Here is a 24,426-nt window from a genome sequence, read left to right on the forward strand (position 1 = left end):
CTGAGAAATGCGAGATTCAATTAGAAATGCCAATTCGCAGTACACGCCGTGAGGGTGCACGACTTTTCTATAAAATGTGGCCGTAGACAAGTGCAGGTGAGACAGCAAGACCATATAGAAGGCTGTCAGTGGCTATAAGGAAAGTACTGAAGGTTCTTAAAAGGTGTCCAATGACTGATTATTGCACTTTTTATTAATGGGCTTAAATTATAGCCAGCAAGTTTTTTTTTATTTTATTTATTTTTAAATCAAATCAAAGTATCCAGCACTTTGGGGTAGTTTTTATACAACTTTGTAAAAATTACTCTTCCCTCTCAACTGCAGGTTCAAAAACCCCTCTCCCATCAATACAACACTTCCACCCACCTGCCCCACATCATTTAACCTGTTGAGATTTTTAGAGACATTCACCTGAAAATGGGCATGACTTTATTGGCCAAATGATGCTATTTACACTACTCCTAGTGTGTGATTATTCATTGGAGGGGTATACCAGAGCTTCTGCCCTGACATATATATATATATATATATATATATATATATATATATATATATATTTTTTTTTTTTTTTACCCTAAAATAACTATATTCCCTACCCTTTTCCCTGCTCAGGGGTGCTTAAAAAAACAAAATATATGAATTTTCTTGAAAATGCAGTGCGTGTTTGGAATTGAGGGTTCTATTTACTAAGCAGTGTTAGGAGACAGAGTGAAAAGTGATAAGGTGCCAGCCAATCAGCTTACCAACTGTCATTTTTCAAAATCAGCCTGTGACATGGCAGCTAGGAGCTGATTGGCTGCCACATATTATCCCTTTTCACTCTGTCTAATAACACTGCTTGGTAAATAGACCCCTGAATTGCTAATGCAATTCGCACTGTAAATTGCTGTGAAAACTACTCACAGGACCCAACTCGCACCTAATTGAATTGACTCCTTTGGATTCTAAAACTGGGTACACACTAGGACAACAGATTGGGCGACCGACAGATCTGCCATCCTATCTAACGATTGGTAAGTGCATACACACTTGCCAATTATCAGCCCAATGTGTTTTGCCTGACTTCACAACTGGGTGGGCAGTAGTGATGGCAGTCACTGGCGGCCTCTGTAGCAAGTGTACAGGCGGTTGTCTGACTGCCCGTACACAACACAGCACGATGTGCCGATAGATCTGCAGATATATTGGCCATCAACTGCTGCACAGCAGACGCGGTAGGTCTGTGAAAGTCATTCAGACATTTCGCTGTTACATACCAGCTGACGCGCCCACGATTTATTGGCCATTCAATTGAATGGGCCGATATTCCGTTCGCTCTGTAACCAGCAATAGTTGACTCATTTTCTACACTCCATTGAGTGTAGAAGATGTAGCCCTAGGTTAATGATTACCTAGGGCTCAAAAATCTCATCATTGGCCACTGAAACTCTGCCTCCATCGCTTTACTTCCTTACTCCTACTCCTTCACATGTCTTTCATCACCATTCTGTCCCGTTATCTGCCTTTCATCATTACAATCTTAATAATTGAAACCCAATCCTTAGTCATTGATCCCTCAATGATTAATAACCCTCTATCATCAACCTGCCATACTATCAACTACTCCTTTCAATGACCCTGTCACTTCTCTGAATTTACCATAGTGGAACTGATCCTGCACCCATTCCCCTCTGAGTATTTCCTTGCAGCTATAGAGCCAAAGCTTAATCAGATCAACTGATCATGGATCATCGTTCTTCTTTGCAAGTTCAAACAGAATGCCTGGCAGTGTGCATAGTGTTTTGGCCATCAGTTAGATATCCTTATTAGAAAAGGAGTTGTATGCACAGCAGCAGAGGGTTGTCTAAAGGTGCCCACACACATACCGACTTGCTCCCAATCAGCCTATGTACACGATTTCCCCTGAACTCTCCCCAGGCAGTCGTGGTCACGATTTGGAGTTAAAAATGTCCAATCTGACTAAAGATCTATCTTGCAGCCAATGCACTGTATCCCAGATTGGCTAATCTGCCCTACAGCACGGCAGATCAGAAGATGCGATGTACGACGAGCGGGGACGCGCATTGGCATCGTGATCAAGAGTAGAAACTCACGATTTGGCCATTTTTTTCATGATCTGTCGTCACGATTCGTCGAAATCGGCCAAATTGGATGAAAAGTCGGTATGTGTGCGCACCTTAAGTGCCCTGTGATACAGCAGTTCTGGAAGGTGAGGGTCTAATGTCAGATTGCTCTACAGGTGTATACTTTCCTAGTCAATGGGTTTGGGGACCCCTGTCCTACCTTTCCACCTTGTTGAGTGGGATATCTTTTTAACTGATCTACAGTGCCTTGCAAAAGTATTCACCCCCCTTGGCTTTTTCCCTTTTTTTGTTACATTACAACCTGTAACTAATTTATTTTAATCTGAATTTTATGTGATTGATCTGCACAAAATAGTCTAATTTGATGAAGTGAAATGAGAAAAATATATATAAAGAATCTTTACAAATAAAAATCTGAAAATTGGCATGTGCATATGTAATCACCCCCTTTTGCTAAAAAGCCCCTCCAAAGTTCTGGTGCAACCAATTATCTTCAGAAGTCACATAATTGGTGAAATGAAGCCCACCTGTGTGAAATCCACGTGTCACATGATTTGTCAGTATAAGCACACCTTTTCTGAAAGGCCCCAGAGTCTGCAGCACCAAGGAGCTCTCCAAACAAGTCAGGGACAAAGTTGTTGAAGTACAATTCTGGGTTGGGTTATAAATAAATCTCTCTGTCTCTGTCTCTGTCTCTGTCTCTGTCTCTGTCTCTCTGTCTCTGTCTCTCTGTCTCTCTGTCTCTGTCTCTGTCTCTCTGTCTCTCTCTGTCTCTCTGTCTCTCTGTCTGTCTCTCTGTCTCTCTCTCTGTCTCTCTCTCTGTCTGTCTCTCTGTCTCTCTCTCTGTCTCTCTCTCTGTCTCTCTCTCTGTCTCTCTCTCTGTCTCTCTCTCTGTCTCTCTCTCTGTCTCTCTCTCTGTCTCTCTCTCTGTCTCTCTCTCTGTCTCTCTCTCTGTCTCTCTCTCTGTCTCTCTCTCTGTCTCTCTCTCTGTCTCTCTCTCTGTCTCTCTCTCTGTCTCTCTCTCTGTCTCTCTCTCTGTCTCTCTCTCTGTCTCTCTCTCTGTCTCTCTCTCTGTCTCTCTCTCTGTCTCTCTCTCTGTCTCTCTCTCTGTCTCTCTCTCTGTCTCTCTCTCTGTCTCTCTCTCTGTCTCTCTCTCTGTCTCTCTCTCTGTCTCTCTCTCTGTCTCTCTCTCTGTCTCTCTCTCTGTCTCTCTCTCTGTCTCTCTCTCTGTCTCTCTCTCTGTCTCTCTCTCTGTCTCTCTCTCTGTCTCTCTCTCTGTCTCTCTCTCTGTCTCTCTCTCTGTCTCTCTCTCTGTCTCTCTCTCTGTCTCTCTCTCTGTCTCTCTCTCTGTCTCTCTCTCTGTCTCTCTCTCTGTCTCTCTCTCTGTCTCTCTCTCTGTCTCTCTCTCTGTCTCTCTCTCTGTCTCTCTCTCTGTCTCTCTCTCTGTCTCTCTCTCTGTCTCTCTCTCTGTCTCTCTCTCTGTCTCTCTCTCTGTCTCTCTCTCTGTCTCTCTCTCTGTCTCTCTCTCTGTCTCTCTCTCTGTCTCTCTCTGTCTGTCTCTCTCTCTCTCCTCCCACCCCCCCCCCCCCCCCCAGAGCACCATCAAATGAAAAGAACATGGTACCACAACAAACCTGCTATGAGTGGGCCGCCCACCAAAACACAGACCGGGCAAGCAGGGCATTAATCAGAGGGGCAGCACTCACAGAGACAAAAGGTTCCACAGCAGAGACTGGGTGTATCTGTGCATGTGACCACAATATGCCATACACTCCATAGAGCTGGGCTTTATGGAAGAGTGTCCAGAAAAAGCCATTACTTAGTGATAATAATAAGAAGACACGATTTGAGTTTGACAAAAGGCATGTGGGCGACTCCCCAAATGTATGGAGGATGGTGCTCTGGTCAGATGAGACTAAAATTTAACTTTTTGGCCACCAAGGAAAACGCTATGTCTGGCTAAACCCAACACATCCCATCACCCCAAGAACACGATCCCCACAGTGAAACATGGTGGTGGCAGCATCATGCTATGGGGATGTTTGTCAGCAGCAGGGACTGGGAAACTGATTCGAGTTGAGGGAAAGATGGATGGTGCTAAATACAGGGATATTCTTGAGCAAAACCTGTTTCAGTATGCCTGTGATTTGAGACTGGGACGTAGGTTCACCTTCCAGCAGGACAATGACCCGAAGCATACTGCTAAAGCAACACTCGAGTGGTTTAAGGGGAAACATTTAAATGTGTTGGAATGGCCTAGTCAAAGCCCAGATCTCAATCCAATTGAGAATCTGTGGTCAGACTTGAAGATTGCTGTTCACAAGCGGAAACCATCCAACATGAAGGAGCTGGAGCAGTTTTGCCATGAGGAATGGGCAAAAATCCCAGGGGCAAGATGTGGCAAGCTCATAGACTTATCCAAAGCGACTTGCAGCTGTAATTGCTGAAAAAGGTGGCTTGACAAAGTACTGACTTTAGGGGGGTGAATAGTTACATATGCTGAAATTTACTGTTATGTTGTCCTAAATGTTTGATTCACAATATAGAAAAAAACACAACTTCACAGTTGTAGGCATGTTCTGTGAATGAAATGATGCACACCTTCAAACAATCCATTATAATTCCATGTTGTGAGGCAACAAAACATGAAGAATGCAAGGGGGGGGGGGGGGTGAATACTTTTTGCAAGGCACTGTACAATCTATTTGCAATGTTTGCTCTAATAGAATAAATCACTTAGTCATGGTCTTGTTTCTTTTTACCTCTGCCAAACTAATGACACCATATACATTAAAGAAATGTAGAACACCCTGGCTCTAGCTTCCTTATTGGGCAGTCCTGCAGAAAACCCATCTCATTTGAAACCTCTCTTACATTTACTGTGTTAAAATTAAGTACTTTTTTTTTTTTTTTTTTTTTTTTACGGTCATTCTAAACTCTCCTATAATCAAATCGGAGAGACTATTATTGCATCCATGTCTGATAACAAATACCCCTCTGCCACACCAGTTTGTCACTTTCTCTCCTTTAGAAATGTAAACTAAGTCAGCCTTGCACTCTTGAGCATTTTCATATTGTCTATCCAACTTATCCCATTCCACTGGGACTCTTCCTCCTTCACACTGTCTGTAAACTAATAAACAGCCATTACAAACAGTGGGGTTGATTCAATCAGCAGCAGATAAGTGCAGCTATATACTGCACTTACAGGGGTGTGTGTGTGTGTGTGTGTGTTTTTTTAATAACTTTTATTTCCTAGGATTTGTTATACAGGTACCACCAGGCAGTCTGTATAGTTTTTGGAGCCTTACAAGTGGTGGGGGTGGTGCTATAACCCTCCATGTCTAGAGACTGCCTTACATTTTTAGATTTGGTAACTGATTATCTATCCTTCAACGGCAAACATTTTTACTTGTATCAATCCTTTCTTCATAATGTAAGAAACTACTGTTCTGCTAGGCTTATCTATGGATCAAAGCTATTAAATGAACAGTTCATTTTACTATTTTTAATTTTCAGATTTGTGGAACCCTTCCATAGCTGGTTTTTAAGGTCTACTTCACATTTTGTTTTTTGTTTTGTTTTGTTTCTGAATTAAACCAGCTGTAAGTTTACATGAACACCGTGCGACAAAGTGCAGTTCGCCACAATTTTTGATTGAAACCTAAACTGAACAATTCAGTAAACGTATCTTAAACTATTTTAATATATAATACCCACAACATTAATCATGTTCCTTTTTCAATGACTCGTTTGCAGACGAGCCAGCACAGTTTAACACTGTACTAAAGTATAATATTAGGTGTTTTGCGAATGTTTAATCATACTGTTGTCATTTTCTAGATTGGAACAAGATGTAAAGAAATTAAAAGCAGATTTGCAGGGAAGCAGACAGATTGAACAGGATCTACGGAGTCAGATCAGTGCACTAACTAGCACAGAGCGGGGAATACGGAATGAAATAGGGCAGCTCAGACAGGAAAATGAGCTGCTGCAAAATAAGTAAGTCTTTGCATAGGAATTTTTTTATTTCATCTTTTTTAATCTAATTGGCCAAATTAAGTCTTAATTGTGTTGTCTCAGATTGCATAATGCTGTTCAAATGAAACAGAAAGACAAGCAGACGATCAGTCAGCTGGAGAAAAAGCTGAAAGCGGAGCAGGAAGCCCGAGCATTTGTAGAGAAGCAGCTTATGGAGGAGAAAAAAAGGAAGAAATTAGAAGAAGCCACAGCAGCAAGGGCCGTTGCATTTGCTGCAGCCAACAGGTAATGTGGGTGTTAGAACATCGTGTGGGGGACTTTTTTTTTTTTTTTTTTAATTTCCCCTAGAAATTTCTGATGTACTACTGATGTTTTGTTTTCCATCAGAGGTGAATGTACAGAAACATTAAGAAGTCGGATCAGAGATTTAGAGAGTGAATGTAAAAAATTGTCAATCGACATGAAACTAAAAGACGACCAGATAAGGGAATTGGAGTCAAAAGTTCAGGTATTGTGCCCTTTACATATCTTTGTGTCTTGTAGGAATCCGCCGTCTATAGCCAGAGGGCTTGTCACCTATAGTGTTTCAGTTTCATGTGCAAACATCAACAAAATATGTCTGTTATATGCACATAACCGTTGTGGGCCATTCAATTTCTTGTGGTCTATGGGAATAGTATAAAATATAACCAACTGTATATATAATCTGTATACTTGGCACAATTAAGGAAATCAATCTGCATAAAAGTGGAAGTACATTAAGAAGATTGTACAGTTGTGTAAGTATTTACCCATTTATCGCATTTGGCGTACTGTTTTCTAAAGAAGTGTGCATTCAAGTTACACCTTGGGCATTAAAGCTAGTGTCTTCACTAGAATTTCTCAGTGTGAGTGAGACGGAGTAATAGGAGATACTTTGAAAAAATATGTAAGAATTTAGAAGCAAATAATTTCAAGGATATATGAAAGGTTTTATTTATCTGGTTTCACATCTTAAGCCGCGTATCCACTACGCGATGTTACTGAGAGATTGCACGATTACGACATTGTAATCGGGCACTATTATGTCGGAAACGACCAGCGATGCACACTCCCGCTGGTCGTTTCCGACATCAAATATCTTCTGAACATGCTGGTCAATCTGCCGATAACTACAGATTGCCCATGTTCAGAGATAGTTAATGTGCCTACACTGAACGATCATTCGTTCAGTGTAGGCACTGCAGGGGAACAGCAACGACTGTATGATTATAATGTTGTAATTGTACGGTCGTACCGCCGTTGCCTTGTGGATGTGCGGCTTTAGCTGTGATCTTTAATAATATAAGGAAACAATAGCTCTAGCTTTTTTTAACATTGACGACTAGGTTTAAAAAATCAAAATAAGAACCTGTTTTTACAGGATAACCTATTTGAATAAGTTAACATATACACCTTATCAGTAATTGTGTGTAATTTTATCAGTAACAAGACATTACTGTTGGTATTATGAATTTGATCACCCCCTAAGTGAACTCCTCCCCCATCGCACGTAAAGTTTAGCATATTGTCAGAAATTGTGCTATATTTAAATGATATCTATAGAAGTGGGCTGTGGACTACAAACGCCTACTGTATGTGCCCATCCTTAGTTTAAATAACTTTGCTATCACTGACCCCTGAATTTCCCCCTCTTACACCACCTCATCTCTCCTATGGGTGCCTCTTACACCCACTCTGTCAGGCCTGGTGACTAACCAGGTGTTTATGTGGGCAGCCTTCTTAACTCCAGCTGCATGTTCTGTGGCCTGGCTCACAGACTTCCTTTCCTCTGACCGTCCTTGCCTCATCTGCAGCGTCTTCAACCTCTTTATTGACTGCCCCTCTGACGATGCTACCTCCAAACTTATCACCTCCAATTCATCTGTTAGCCTGTTGCTCCCCTCCAGTGCTGCGACGCCAGTACAGAGCTGGGGATCTCAGCAGGCATCCCAGGGTCAGTACTAACCAAGGTCCCGTAGGAGGACCCAGACTGCAGCCGGGATGCTAAGGGGATAGGTAAGGCATGTCACCGCTCACTGTGATCCACACGGTAGCAGTCATACCTCCAGTGTCAGGGGAAAGACCGGAGGTGCTGAGTGTGGACGCAGCCTCTAGCCACCGCGATCCACTAGACCACCAGGGACAATTGGTGTGGGAACTAGCGTCCCGGGGGTTAAATAATCAGCAAGGGGAGACAGCTTCCCCATTAAAGCGGCTCCTCCCCTCAGCTCAGGGCACCTTTCCTCTGAGGTCTGGCTTCTCTGAGCTGTTCTCTTCCTCCGGCCACGCCCCCTCTGAGGCCTCCGGTGGCCATTTTTTTCAGTGGTTGTCGCAGCCCTCTCAGTATAATGCGGGTCTGGTCCCCCTACATACCTCTCCCTGGGGTCAGCGTGTGTCGCTCTATAGCCCACTAGACAGTCTGTGTAGTGCCAATTTGCAGTGTGACTTCTGCTTTGTATGTGAATTATGCTAGTTCTGCCTGTCTGTCTTTTTTTTCTTCCTAACTGTCAGCATATATCTGTACCTTTTCTCTAATTCCGCCCTGATACAGGTATAGTTAGGGTGGTTCCTATACCTCATACATACTTTATATATATATATATATATATATATATATATATATATATATATATATATATATATATATATATATATATAAATTGTGAGGTCTGTCACATACTGTTGTATGCTGCACTGTGCCATATTTAGGCAGTGGGCTCCTGCAGCTTACCAAAGCATCAGACAGGACCAGTGTATTGCTCTCCTACTAGTATCTTATATACTTGTGGTTGCATTGTACCCAGTGCCATATTGTATCTCGTATTACTTTGCAGTAATGTCTGACGAGGGCAACAAGCACACTTCTGCACCCATTTTGCTATCTTGCAGACTATGTACTGCAGGTTTAAATGAGGAGGATTTGGGTTGTGTGAGGTATTCTAATCCATGCACCTCAAACCCCCCCAACACCAGTACAGGAGCCCCCTTGGGCTGCTTTTTCTTAGGTTCTGGCCTCCATTGCGGGCTGCCTAGCGGTCCTGGCTGTGTTTCCCCCTATGGGCGTACCACAGCAGGGACTAATGGATTATGCAGATTCCTCCTGTACCACAGGTCATTCCCTCACAGGGACTTCCACAGGTTATGCCTCCACCATGGGTAGATGTTTTCCCTACCTCAGTGCAGAACCTGGCGGCTGCTTCTGCTGCCCTTCAGACCATGTTGCAGGGTGAGAAACCCCTAAAGCCAGCTAAGCGTCCTGTGTTGTCATTTCAGTCCACATAGTTCTCAGAGTCTGAGATGTCGTCTGATGGCGGCGAGATTGCTGATGCCTCTAACTCCCCCTGCGGTGGATTCTCACGTTACACGTTTAATTAAAAGCGCTACATTACCTATGCCTTCCATTTCTCCTTTAAAAGATCCTACAGATAGGGAAGTGGAAACTTGCCTGAAATCTGTATACTCTTTCAGGAGCTGTTGCCCGCCCGTCCATGGCTTTTCATGGGTAGCTAAAGCTATAGAGAGATGGGCCGATGCACTTGAGGACTCCTTCCCCACGGAAGCTCCTGAGAATCTGGTGTCATTGGTTGGCCACATTCGGGATGCGGCTGCATATATTAGTGAGGCGGCGCTGGATGCCAGTTTACTGACCTCCAGGGTTGTGGCCGTGTCTGCTCGCCATTCCCCGTGGCTGCGCTCTTGGAGGGTGAATGCTGTTTCTAAGATAGGCCTGGAGGCCTTACCATACAATGGGGAGATCTTGTTTGTTCCATAGTGTCCACCTTCGTTATGGAGGAATATGCTCAGTTTCATTCCAGGCCTCTGCAGGGGCTGATCCTCTCCAGGTGGAACGGATTACCCCACCGGATCAAATCTCAGACAATGGTACTCTCTCTGGAGGTGCGTCTTTGTGGCTGCTGACTTCTCATCTAACAGGGTCGCCCCTTTTGGATCCCGGACTGGGTACTAATAACAACGAATGCCAGTCTCTGGGGCTGGGGCGCAGTGACTGGTCAGCACTGTTTTCAGGGCCGTAGGACAGCAGTCGAAGCAACCCTTCCAATCAACATATTGGAACTTCGGGCTGTGTACAGGGCCCTCAAGCTGGCCAAGCACATATTTCATGGAAAACCCGTGCAGGTTCAGTCCGACAATGCCACCACGGTGGCTTACATCAACCATCAAGCAGGCACTCAAGTCTGGCAGCAATGACAGAAGTGTCACACATTCTGACATGGGCAGAGCATTGCCTCCCGGCCATTTCGGCAGTGTTCATTCCGGAAGTTCTCAATTGGGAAGCAGACTTCCTCAGTCATCATGACGTGCATCCAGGGGAATGGTCTCTTCACCAAGGGGTGTTTAAATTCCTAGTGGACAAAGGCCTCCCAGAGGTGGACCTCATGGCCTCCCGACACAATCACAAATTACCAGTGTACGTGTCTAGAACAAGAGATGCCACCTTAGTCTACGCTCTGTCACCTTCCAGTCTCCCTTCTTCCTCGATTTCTTCGGAAGTTCAAACAAGACGGAGGCACGGTCCTGCTGGTGTGGCTCCAGCTTGGCCCAGACTCATTGGTACTCAGATCTTGAGAGACTCTCCATCGACACTCCGTTCCTGTTGTCTCAGGGTCCTTGTCTTTACCTGGGCTTGGATCGTCTGTCTTTGACGGCATGGATCTTGAGACATCCCTGCTAAGGTCCAAAGGATTCTCTCGCTCTATCATCAACACGATGCTAAGAGTGCGTAAGTCAGCTTCTGCTCGGATCTACCACAGAGTGTGGCATACATATTTCCAATGGGGTCATACAACAAATTACGACCCTCAGGTGTTTTGGATTTCCAGAGTCCTGGCCTTCCTTCAAGCAGGATTGAACCTCTGTCTCCGCCTGGCCTCGTTGAAAGTGCATATGTCTGCTCTGTCAGTATGGTTCCAACGTAGACTTACTCCACTGCTGGATATCCACCCCTTCCTACAGGGTATCCTCCGGATTCAACCTCCCAGTGGCTCCTTGGGATTTGGTGGTAGTTCATTCGGGTCCTCTATTTGAACCACTAGATTTGGTGGAACTCAAGTGGTTAACAGCGAAGACTTTTTGTTTTGGCGATTGCATCCACCAGGAGAGTGTCAGTTGGGGTTGCTCTCCCGTCGCTCCCCTTTTCTGATATTTCACCAGGACAGGGCTGTGCTTTGGACTCGCCCTGGGTTCCCTCCTAAAGTTTTCTAGTTTCCTGATTAATTACTGGACCACTCGGCAGGTGAGGCCTCTTTGGAAGTGGTCCGTGCCCTCAGGATTTATGTGGACAGTACCAGTTCGGTCCGAAAATCGGACTCCTTATTTGTGCGATATGGATTTCACAAGAAAGGATGGCCAGCCAATAAACATTGGCTAGATGGCTTCGTATGACTATCTCAGAGGCCTACACACAGGCAGGCCTTCCTGTTCCGGCTTCTGTTCATGCTCATTCCACTCGGTCTGTGGGTTCCTTATGGGCAGTTCGCTGTGGCGCCTCGGCTGTTCAGCTGTGCAAGACGGCCACGTTATCTTCTGTCCAGACCTTTCTGAGGCCCTTTTTCCTTTGATACTTTTGCCTCTCAGGATGCTTCCTTTGGGTGCCAGATTCTCCTCTCAGTGCACGAGCGTCCCCACCCTTAAAAGGACTGCTTTGGGACATCCCCTAGGTCGCCCTGTGAAGCCTAAGGACCCTCAAGAAGAAAATGAGTTATGGTAAGAACTTGCCTTTCTGTTAACTTTTTTTCGAAGTCCACAGGGCACCTGCCCTGACGCACCTGGCTTCATATGGGCTATGTTGCTGGTCACCGGTTTTCCGTCTCCTCCTTTGTGAGAAGGTGGTTCTTTTGAGTGTACCAGTCGTCCTTCTCTTAATCCTCCTTCGGCCTTTGGCTTATTACAAACTAAGGTACCTCTGGCTCAGGGGCAGGGTATAGGGAGAGTGGACTGGTGCATCCTGGGAGCTGAAAGCTTTTAATTGTGTGGTGCCTGGATACCAGTGGTTCCCAAACTTTTGAATCATTGCACCCCTAAGCCAAAAGTTTTGTTGTTGAAAAATGTAGTACAGTAAAGCAAATTGTGCGAACCCGTCATCCTTATGTTCAGTTATGTGGTGGTGGACAGGTTTGAGCTCCTGTTCATCCACATATTTACATTAAATTGTCCATAAATAAATTTTATTTGGTGCTGGACCACAAACCTGAGGCACCCCTGCAAGTGTCCTGAGGCACACCAGGGTGCCATGGCGCACAGTTTGGGAACCACTGACCTACACCACTAGGTCTCCCTGTGGAACCTATGGACTTTGAAGAAAGAGTTAACAAATGTCTTATTTTCCTGCTCTCTTCCAGCCCTACCTCTTCAATCAGCTTCCAGTAGACGGAATCCTGGTGCTCTAACATGACCTAGATTTCTCCAAAAAAGCTTCCATGTTGCCGATTGGCTAGATTTAATCAGAACCTCTTGCTTACCACACTTCAAATTTATATTCTCACCACCCACACACTTGCCAAGAGTCCGTCCTTCAATCTGTCAACACTTGGCGCCTCTTCACTACCTTCAACTTCCTTCTCTGCTCCACTCCCTCTACCCCTCTCCTCTCCCATCTGACTTTTCCTTTTTTTTTTTTTTTTTTTTTCCCACCTCCAAAACAAAATATATCCGGGAAAAAAAATCTCCTGCCGGGCACCTCAAACTCTCTTCCATCTGTCCTCTATCTACAACCACCCCCTTCCTGTGCTCCTTCCACCCCACCACTGTGGAGGTAATTCGGTCTCCTCCTGCTTCTCCAGCTATATGTTCCCTTAATTACATTCTTTCCCATCTTCTCTGTCCGCTCTCACTCAGTCTGCCAGCAGCTTGCCCACCTTTTTATCCTTTCCCTCTCAACCATTTAAAAAAAAAAAAAAAACCCTCTAAGACAGAACCATCCAGTTTCCTTCCCTTTGCTTCTAAAACTCTCGAGAGGCTTGTCTACAAATGCCTCTCCACCTACTATCCCTTCTATCAGGTTGTCCCATTCCTTCTACTGACATGGCAATGACCCTAGTTTCCTCTCTGCTAAATCTTCGTTAATCTAAAGTTGCTTCTTTCTTTCCTGATCATTCTTGATCTCTCAGCTGCCTCCAAAAGTCAGCCATCCATTGTTCCTCTGCTCTCTTCACTCATTCTCTCTGAGACACGGTCCTCTTTGTTTTCCTCTTATCTCTCTAAACAATCCTTCTGTCATAACATCTGCCCCCGATCCCCATAGGGCTCCTTCAAGTTTCGATCCTAGCCCCATCACTCTTCTCATCCTTGCTTGGTTGAACCTATCAGCTTTTAGTCTTCAGTAACCTCTCCATGCTTATGATGCCCAAATCTACTAGACCTCTCCCCTTCCATCCTCACCTCATATTTCAAACTTTATATTTGTCATCACTGCTTGGATGCCTCCAAAGTTTTTCAAGCTATAGATCTCAGACTGAGCTCATCATCTTTCTTCATCCTTGTGTATCCACCCCTCCCCCATTGTTCCTCACCAAAGAAAACACCATCAGAGCAGCTGTCTGGGCAATCACTCTTGGTCGTACTCTCATTCTCTTCCCACATTCAGCCACTTACCCATTCCTGTTTGTACCATCCATTTCTGGAACCTTTCCAATATGTCTCTTCCTCTCCCTCGATGCTACCAAAACACTTGTACTCTCAAATCCTATTATCTTGACTTTTGAAACATTCTTCTTCTTTCTGGTATTTCTCCCCTCAACTGCCTCTCTTCAATCTCTCCTTAAATCTAATCTTTCTTGCCTCTGTCTCCCCTATCTGCCAATACCTTCATTTGCCCCTTCTCCCTGCCAATGTATTTGGCTACCCTATGCAAATTGGTATTATATTGTATTTATTTTTTAAATTTATATATTCTTGGTATACTGCAGAATTCTGAAAACACACTGTATTTTCTGTTTCAGGAGCTGCGAAAGTACAAAGAAAATGAAAAAGATACAGAGGTGTTGATGTCTGCACTTTCAGCCATGCAAGATAAAACACAGCACTTAGAAAATAGCCTCAGTGCAGAAACCAGAATCAAGTTGGATTTGTTCTCTGCACTAGGTGATGCAAAAAGACAGCTGGAGATAGCCCAAGGTAACTGGTACTTTAATGGTTTTAAAAACTCTTGCTTTATTGCATGATATTTTATCTAATTTACCTTTTGTCAATATTGTATAGTACTGGAAGATGTGGTTTTTGTTTTACAATCCTATTTCTTTTAGCATCTATCTTGTCAGTAACCTATCATATCAGTTGTGTTAAATATATTGTGCCCAATATATTAACAGATTTTAGGGATAAGTAGTTTTTGTCCAGTAACAAATCAAATCTTTTTTCTTGTATGCAGTTAGAAAACGGAACAAAGCAATTTTATTTATTTATTATTCACTTGTTTGCTGGAGGGTTTCACATTTGGAATTAAATGGCTGCTTTTTGCTATCTTAATGGAATTAGTGCCGCTTTTAAAATGACCTCATAACTTAATAGGCTAATTATGTACTATTGTCACAGACTAATCAGGAGTGCTATCAGGAGTGCTTTAGTCAAACTGTGCTAATTTTAAAGGTAAAAGTAAGACTTCCGCTTGCCCTGTCCCCTTGGAGAAGGAGAAAAAATGTCTAGCCTCTCAGAACATTCCTTGGCTACTACTAGAATATGGGAGCAAGGACCACTGTATTGCTCAGAATGACTGGGCATCATATCTAATTGTTGCCAGTGACAGAACAGCAGAGTAATTGCACTATGTGTGGCTGCCATTTCTGCAGACTATATATAAATTTGGTGAAGGGAATCCGCCATCAGATGGTCAGTAGATAAATGTCTAGCAGGTAGCAGGTGTGTTTATAGGTTTTTCAAAGCTGCAGATGATCAGCAGCTTTGACTTCTTTTTAAACAGTAATAGTAATGTTAAACAAGGCTGATTGAACATTATGTACTATTGTCATTTGAAATTCTTCAAAGCCACCAATTTGGTGGGTTTGACAAACCGCTGGTTACCCTTGGTCTTTATACTGGATCTTATTGGTCACTGATATTACATTAATAGCTCCTGTAAAATAGTTGCAGTTGTTTAGCGTGCAATACATACAAAGCATCTGGATTATCTGCTTCCATGCTAGTAAGTAAAGATGCCAAATGCACTCACTCCCAAAATTGCAGCGATTTCTCAGGCTAGGGCAGCCATTTAGCTTTGTGCTGATGCCACGCTAAAAGGGATATTATGTAAACGGTGTATTTCTGTAATGTGGATGCTCATTTCCTTTCTTTTGTTTGTTAAAGAAAAAAAAAAAAAAAAATGTAACCCTGACCTGAATCCGCTTCATTTTGGGAAACATTATATTGTCTGTTTATGAAGTGATTCCTAATAGTTATCCCTAATTGATAAAAGAAAAAAAAAAAAAAAGGAGCGGTTAAGTTTATCTAAAAGTATATGTACTCACAATGGGGGACTTTAATTCTGTCTGATGTGCCGCTGGACATCGCTGGCACTTATCGACTAGTTATCGTAGTGCCGACATCACAAGTTTTCCCTCGCTGGCGGAAAACTTGTAATGTTGGCGGATGCCATGTGCTGTTCTAGAGCAGCACATAACATACATAACATCAATGCTGATGAATTGAATTCTCCCCAATGGGCTATTTAAGTTGCATCATCCACAGCTTTTAGATCATGTGTTTACCTATGGAGCACTCTAAACTGCTTCTTGTATTTATGGTTTTGAAGTGTATAATGAGGTTCTGGTTGCCCCTAGATGTTAATAGCAGCACAGCTGCACGGTGTGTAATATTCAGCTTACCATCAGTATGCTTACCTGATGCTACATGCTGCTGGAGTGTACCTATGAAGCAACATGACTGGTAGTAGCTGCTTATACCAACAACCTATCAGTTTATTTAAGAATATCTAATGGCAAATTAATTTGATTAAGTTGTTTGTCTGAAGCGCATAATTTTGTGTTCCAGGCCTCATTACATTTTATGTAATATGCATTATATATATATATATATATATATATATATATATATATATATATATATATATTATTCTCATTGTATGCCATATTAACCACTTAACTGACGTGGTCGTACGGGATGCGAATGCAGCCAGCTGCGATTCAGTTGGGAAGGTGCAAACATGCCACCCTGCAGTGTTTGTGAAGATCAAATTTGTTGTACACATGTGGGAAACAGATTTCTTCTGACTCCCCGGATTCTCCTGGGGACCCGGCAATTTCTGACCAGTTTTGCTAGAAAAACCGTCAGTTAAGTGGTTAATGACATTTCAGCAGAATCTGTACCAATAAGCTATGCATGTACAAACCTCTATGTATACTGATTAATTTTAAATGCTACACTTGCATATCTCTGTGCAATGAAGTCTGAATTTGTATATGATGCTGCTGCTTTATTTCCATGCCAAGATCCGTTGTTTCGTATACATATTTAGACACACAGATATACAAGTGTCTTATGTCAAATTGATCAGTGCAATCTTGGGCGAAAAAGATGCTCTGCGCGAGCAGGCCCACTTGTGCCTGGTGTCTACCGCCACCTGGCATATTGAGGCTACGTGTATGAGGACACATCTGTAGATAGAAAAAGTGTCTTCTAAAAAGAAAAAAAAATGGCTCATTGAAACAATTTACATTGTTAAAAATCTAATACCACAGGGTTTCTGTGTCACCTGAGAAAATGAATTTAAAATAAATTAGTTCTGATTTTAATATATTCTTTCAGTTTAATTCCAAAGCTTTATTATTGGAAATATTTCTATAATTACATTTTTTTCCAAGTTGAAATAATGGAATTAAGTTAGTTTATGTAATGCTGCACAAGGTTTCTGACCTGCACAAGGTATCGAATACTGTGTGATTATTAAGTGTTTAGGTAATAGTAAATGGAAATTATAAGTAATCAAATTGATTTTTTTACTCTTAATTAATCTCTTAAAAGAACAGAACTGCCAATTGAAAGTAGTGTTAGGTCATAATTTACCAGTTGTGATATTATCCACTTCAGACACCCTAATCTCTTGTCTGAAATTGTATGCTGGCAGCATGTGTTTCGAGTACTTGTATTAAATCATGTGGCATGTTTCCATTGATTTTTTTTTTATTTTTTTTTTTGTACATAAATACGGAAATTATGATTTCCGTATTTATGTAAATCCCCTATTCGGCAAGGGGATAATGGAGAAGATAATGCAATTATCTTCTCCATTGATTCCCATCTCGCTGAGTACTGCGCTGTAGGGATCAGCCATTGATCTCCACAGTGCTTTTAACGCTTTTTGCTATTCAGCAAAGCACGCATTAAATCACTCAAAATATTTCCTTTATATAACGCCTCTTCAGAATGGTGTTATATGAGGAAAATACTTAAATATCCCGGAAACTGCAGGGACAGAGAAATTTTCCTGTAAGCCCGCCCAGTCTCCGTCCCTGCTTCCCGGTGATCGGCGACAGGTAAGTCGCTTTAGAGCCTGATAAACCTGCCAAATTTGATTAAAGTGTATACAGACTTTATACTAGCCTTTATACATGTATATTTATGTGCATTTATATATACATAGTGTAAAGCCTGTATACACATGTCAATCAGTTCGGACAGGCTGGAGCTGTACTTACCCGTCGGCGGTCACCGCAAGAGGTGACGGAGACTGTTCCCGAGCGCATGGCTGAGCATGCGCAGAGGAACAAACGGGATTGTTTTCGGAATCCCAAAAACAAGCCCTTCTGTGACATCGCAGGCACAGCGTCCTGCGCTGTCCCTGCACAAAATATTGCTGAATAGCAGCAATAAATTGTCAGTTGATAAAAACTTTTGACGATGTTACCCGATAATATTGTGGGCAACATAGTCACTGTTGCTGAATAGACCCCAGAAAGACTACTGAATGCTATACTGCTGGCATGGCAGTGCCTCTCAGAAATTCCATATAATCATTATGAATATACAGACTTAATGAATTAACTCCTGTTACCTGAATGGGAACAATATGATGTTGCCGGCGTAAAACAGAATTCCACTAATGATTTGCCCACATTAGTATGTTCATTGCGGATTGTTCTGAAAACTGCTCTCCTGTATGCAGTGTGAGAATAAACATCTCAGAATAGCAGTCCAAACAACCCCTGACCGCAGTATATCATGACATAGTAAGTTTAAAATAGCTGTATACTTGTTTGACACAATTAACTATACTGTTTCTTTGCTTAACATATTAACACTTTTGAGGGAAAAAATATAATTTATTTGTACAAAATAAAAGGTTATTTGATATTAAAGGAATGGGTTTATGGTTTAAATGTAGCGTATGTTGAGTATCGTTCGTGGTAAAGATTATACAACTAGTCAATTATAAAAAAAAAAAAAAAAAAAGTGTATATGCCTTTTGAATAGCATGAAAGATTACTATGATTGCCTCCAAAGGTTGACAGAAGGCAAACTGAGGTCCACGAGGATGAGTATGACCTAAGGGGGGAATTAAAATATTTTTTTTGCGCGCCCATTAGTAATTGGTGCACAACAGAGCTGTTAAATTGTTGCTCTGATCGGGTGAGCGTGCCGTGGTTATTGTGCCTAAATGCAGCGGGTTTAGCCACATAAAGCGTCTAAATCTGTCTAAAGTACCATGTAGTGCGCCTAAACAGTCTAATGGGTTTAACATATTTGGTCTGGTATTTCGGGGGGCTGTATGGATGACAGGTGTGTTACACATTGCATGTGGCTGCAGCAGGTGGCTTTTTTTTTTTTTTTTGGGGACTGTCTTCAAAAAGTGCGCTTTTATGACACCAAAATTTACTTGGACCCATTTTTACGTACTCCCAATTTACGTGCAGTAGTAATTTCCTGGAAACTTTGCTTTCTATCTTTTTTTTTTTTTTTAAATTCATATCTGCAAATTACAGCCAACCGACGCAATTTAAGTACCCTACATAATATTACGGCCAATAATAGAAGAATATTAGAAATACAATGATTTCCTATGGACTTTAGCCTTTTTTGGGGTAGACTCCTTTTTCCTGAATGTCCTGAAATTTTCGACTGATAATTTATCGCACCTACCAGTTTATGGCTGTTTGTTTAACGAAAAACAGGAGTGCGTATGCTGGAATCTGCAATAAAATTGGCGAAATCTGCCGATATTAACGCTGCTAATTGAATACACGGCCCTAAGAGGTATACAGTATTTTTTTTTTTTTTTTTAGAAATTGAGATGTTGCCCATAGCAACCAGTCAGATTCTACTTAACATTTAACTAGCACTTTCTGGAAGATAGTAGCTAGAATCTGGTTGTTATGGGCAACATCTCCACTTCTAAAAACGCTCACTTTAGTAAATATACCCCTAAGAGAGTGACCAGCTCGCCACCTTTATAAGGAACTATCAGTCACATAAAAACTTGTACATAAGGACCTGCAGTTTAATAACAATGAAGTACTTAAATACCCGGCATTACAGCACTCTCCTCATCTCCTTCTCTATGTATCCCATTAGATGCGGTTTGTCATGTATAATGACTTTTTTGTCAGGTGTAAGTGGTTGGTTTTTTTGACCAGCTTTGTCTTTTCCTCCTTTCTAGGACAAATACTTCAGAAAGATCAAGAAATCAAAGATCTCAAACAGAAGATTGCAGAAGTAATGGCTGTAATGCCCAGCATCACATACACTGCAGGGACAAGTACCCTAAGCCCTGTTTCCCCACACTACTCTTCCAAGTTTGTGGAAACTAACTCATCTGGACTGGACCCCAATGCATCAGTTTACCAGCCACTGAAGAAATGAATGCCAGCTGACATCAGCCCACCCAATCCCCCATCATTTTTGTTTGACTGGAGTCAACATACAAAAGCATCTGTTGAAATTAAAGACGGAATTGTATTACAAGAACTGTATTTGTTGTAATTTAAACTGAAAAAAAAGCAAAGCTGATAGCATCATGTTGCGATAGGATGAGCGCAGTGTTTTTGTTTTTTCATTTTGACTTTTTTTAAAATAAACCTCACAGAATTTTGCAGTTCATCTTTTAGCAATTACACATGATTAACTTCAGTTTAATCCATTGCCCACCAATATATTTTCATCTGTAGCTACAGTCCTTTTGGTCACTATGGAATTTTATAAATCTCAAACAGGATTAAAGGGAACAGCTGGTCTTTGGGTGGTTTTTTTTTTGACCCATCCCCATTCACCCTCCCTATCCACTCAAGAGTGGGTTTAAGCAAACACAAGTTAAAATGCAGACAATTCTGACTCGTATTTGTTCAACGGTTTCCATAAATAACTGCACTTTTGTTTTCACTATTTTAAAGCATGGTGAATCAATTTCCATTTGCATGGTCTTCTCAAATAACAGTAGAGGGTACCATTAATATTGCTACAACATATTGATTGTAAGACTGGTCCCTATGTTTCTTTTTGCAGGGGCTCTCCTTCATTGGGCTAATCACCTGCAATTTCAAACCATAATTATGGTTCATTTTACTGAACCACAAATACATCAAAAACCTCATTGATAAAATAATTTCTTCATAAGGTTTTAGTATGGTCATTTTAGCTAATTGAATTTTCAAGGGCCATCATGGTACTTGTTGAACATTGCAGTTTGTAATTATTATTTAGGTTTGTATTTGCCAAAGGAGTTCACCACCTTGCATCATTAATTCAGTGGCATATACAGCAGCCTGTGAAAATTAAAACTTTTGAGGATATGAGCTGAGCGAGCTCACATGAACCTAGTCTGATTTAACATGGCTTGGACTGCTTGAGTAAGGGGGGGAGGGAAGGGAAGCAAAGCGATGCCTTTCTCACAAAGTACTTTTAAAAGTGGTCTCAAAACATGCTTTCATTCTTTCTTACTTTTTTTTTTCTAAGTCAGCATTCTGTAACATTATATGAAATTAAATGTAATTGAACTTTGCAAATTTTATTAGGATTATTTTTTTTTTAATTTTCTGGTAGTTTTTTCTTTTTTTAGTCTGTTGCAATCCTATACTATGTAGTAAACAATTAGGCAGTGACTAGGTTGGGATGCACTACACCCTTTTTTAAGAAGGTATTGAACAGTTAATTTGGTTCCAATGTATGGATAGATTTATTTTCAATAGGCAGGACGAAAACTACACCAAATTCATCCTTCTCAGAATGGTAGTACAGATCCACCTCCCTTGATAAGTTGCTGATGGTTTTTAAGTCAAAATGAATTGCTTTGGGTCCTATATTGGTTGGTGTACAACAGAAAACTCTCTTAAAAATCACTCTTTAGTAATTTCTATGCAGTGGTCACTAACCAGTCCAGACTTGTTTACAAAACCTCAAAATAACATTTCATTTTAATATTATGAGATTCTAAAAAAGAATGCTTTAAAGAGCACAGTTTACCCAACAAACAGCTGAGGGCCTGATCCTGCGTTGATGGCAAATTGGCCATAATTTACACTGAAAGGGGGAATTCAATTGTTTACTCGTGTCTGCAGCTCCCTTCTAAGGTGATGGGCGATATTCAATTGTTTGTGCTTCAGGTGTCCATTACGTATTGGGCATGCAATGTCACACAAAATACGCTATGCAAACTGGTATGGTATTCACTCTGCATCAAGACCTCCATGTTTAATGCTAGTGATTCACAAGGGTCATAGTATTCTAATCAAATGCATAAAACAAAAAAAAAAGTGAAATCACATTGTTCAGTTTTATCGAGCTGTGTGCTCCCTGGCCTCAACTTTAAAAAAAAAAAAAAAAACTATATTGCACCTCCTTAAGCAAGTATGTCATATTCTACTTTGTGCCAGCTTATCCATAATACTGAATGATTCCGTTTTCTTGCATTGAAAAGCTATGTCTTAGAGATACTTTTAACTTTTATAATGTTTTGCGTTCAAGATTTTAGCTATGGCTCTGAAAATAAAGTTACCTACAGGGTCCTGGTGGTCAGGATACTGATGGCGTCATCCCAACAGAATTTTTGTGAGTAACCCTATCCCACCCATCCTGTAGCCTAACCCTCCCCCCTAGTGCCTAAACCTAACCAGAATACTCACATTCTGAAGCCGTGATTCTAACCGTCGGATGGCGACTACATCCCAAAATTATTCCAGGTTTATTGTGTTGCTTTGCAGTGAACTTGTACACTTTTTGATCTATTTCAATGTGATGCTTGTTAGCACTGTTGAAATTGCACATCGTAAGGGGAGCACAAAATGAGATGGGGTTAAGAATTGTTTTTATATTCTACGGCTTATACAAGAGAAATTACTGCTATTTTCGAGGAGTTAAAAAAAAAGAAAAATGTAATGACTGAAGTATAGATAGAGGTATCGATCTACCTTCGAGTGGTATGCGAACTGCAGATCCTGGATTAAGGGAGATAGATAGATCGATCTATCTCTATCTCTATTTTCATTCTCCCATTTATTTTCCACAAACTAAAATCATACCATGTGTACAACACCATGGATAATTAGAACGTTGTTCCCGCCAATTTCATGGGAAGTAGTAACAAGTGTCTTGTTTTGATCACTTTTACATTTCTATCTGAAAAATTTTTGTTTTTTGTTTTTCACTTTATGTACTAGCCTAAAAGCGACCTTCATCAGAAGTGTTGAAGTGCTGACATATTGGTGCAAGGTCTTCGTCGTGACTTGAACGCTGCATACACAGAAGTATTGCGCCCGTATGACCCAAAAAAGTGTTCTAGGCATAACATTAGAAAGTTACTATGAAATCTGGTCAAGTTTTTGACGGTAGTTATCTCCTAATGAGAGATTTGCAACATTTATGTTGCAAGTCACCTTTTTAGGGTTGGTTTTTGTTTAAATATCGCTCTAGAACTAAACTGTTGATTATGCTACTTTCTCACTCAGTAACGCTCTTTTGAATGTACCCATGTGTAGGGAAGGTATTTTGATTGGAGAAAGGGATTTTAATAGTTTCTATAGTACAAATAAGCAAAAGATGCCCGCCAGAACGGTCTGTGATGGACCAAAACATAACTACTGTGGATATAGGCTTTGTGTAAAGAGGAGTGAGATTGTGTTGGTTTTACTTGTCAGTAGAGCTGTGAATTATGTATTACTATTGGTGTTTGTAGTGGACTGGGTCTCGTTCAGTGCCTTGAATAGACTGTTACAGTGCAAATGATTAGCTTCTGGGACTTCCTTTATTCGAAATAATTATGGGCCTTACAATTTTTGTGATGTCCCATGGCAACAGTGGAAGAAGGCCCTGCTGTAAATTACATATTGCCCAATAATGCAGGTTTGGCTGTATTTTAGCTCATTAAATATTTGTATTTAGACGGTTTCATTTTATCAACCACCAAAGAAAAATAAAACTGACCTTTTCAAACAACTATTTTATTGTTCCCTCTCATCTGCCACAAATGTTTTATTTTGTCAAAGGTTTCAAACCCAACATGCCTAAAATGCAAGTGCCATGTTCTCAAAGGAGCAACTGAAACCAATGTCACTATAGATATGATCTGTTAATGTTCAATGCTTACATAAAACATTACATACATTAATCCGTAGGGTCATAGCTAACTCTGTTTCATGGCCTATTCAAACTTTATTTACAATTGTGCCAAGGACTTATCATATCATATATTCAACTTACATTGATGTGCTTGAATTCCGGGGAATAGTGTATGAAAGTACACAACTTAAAAATGTAAAACGAAAATGTCTTATTCTTGAAGGAGAGTATTTGAAATTTATGCTAATCCTCTGTATTAGCTTGGGGTCCTCATTTCAAAATAAGAACAAGCAAATCCAAACAAATGATTTATTCATTGTATTTTGGGGGTTAATCTTCTAGCTTTAGCAAGATGCGTCTGTTGCAATAATTTTGCATTTTAAACCATCTTGTATTTCTGTCGACATTAAAGTGTTTACCAGATGACTCCAGTTTTATTCCAGCTTTGTGCAAAATATAGAAAATCATCCACTGACTTGTGTTAAAGTTCCCCTATGTTTTACTGCCTTCATGGCAATTTTTCTTTTATTTGGTCTTGGCTGCAAGCTTTTTTTTTTCTCTCCTCTCATTCTGTGGGGTTTACAATGAATAAACAGTTTCTTGCAGATTCAATGCTTTCTGTTTTTGTTATATACATATGTAACACAAGTCTATTATGAGACACTTGTTTAAAATTTTTATAGGTTGCTATATCGGGAAATGTAAAAAAATAAGCTTTTATATGTTAACCTGAATAATTTAGTTTGCATATGAAAGATTTTAACTTCCATTCATACATGTGTATATAGTGTTCACTCTAGCTACGGCGCGAGGCAGGGCGCCGGAG

General features: G+C 41.1%; 1 protein-coding gene across 1 annotated transcript in view; it reads left to right on the plus strand.

Moving 5' to 3' along the window:
* Positions 1-24,212, plus strand: part of MACO1 (macoilin 1) — a 63,368-nt gene extending 39,156 nt beyond the window's left edge. The window contains exons 7-11 of the mRNA XM_088462549.1: positions 5,928-6,086; positions 6,168-6,350; positions 6,453-6,573; positions 14,045-14,219; positions 19,711-24,212. Of these exons, the coding sequence (XP_088318675.1) occupies positions 5,928-6,086; positions 6,168-6,350; positions 6,453-6,573; positions 14,045-14,219; positions 19,711-19,913 (841 nt within the window). The 3' untranslated portion in view covers positions 19,914-24,212. The remainder of the gene's footprint in view (positions 1-5,927; positions 6,087-6,167; positions 6,351-6,452; positions 6,574-14,044; positions 14,220-19,710) is intronic.
* The last annotated feature ends 214 nt before the right edge of the window (positions 24,213-24,426 follow it).

This window comes from Taudactylus pleione, unplaced genomic scaffold (assembly GCF_031769625.1).
Source record: "Taudactylus pleione unplaced genomic scaffold, aTauple2 ptg000007l, whole genome shotgun sequence".
Taxonomy (NCBI): Eukaryota; Metazoa; Chordata; class Amphibia; order Anura; family Myobatrachidae; genus Taudactylus; species Taudactylus pleione.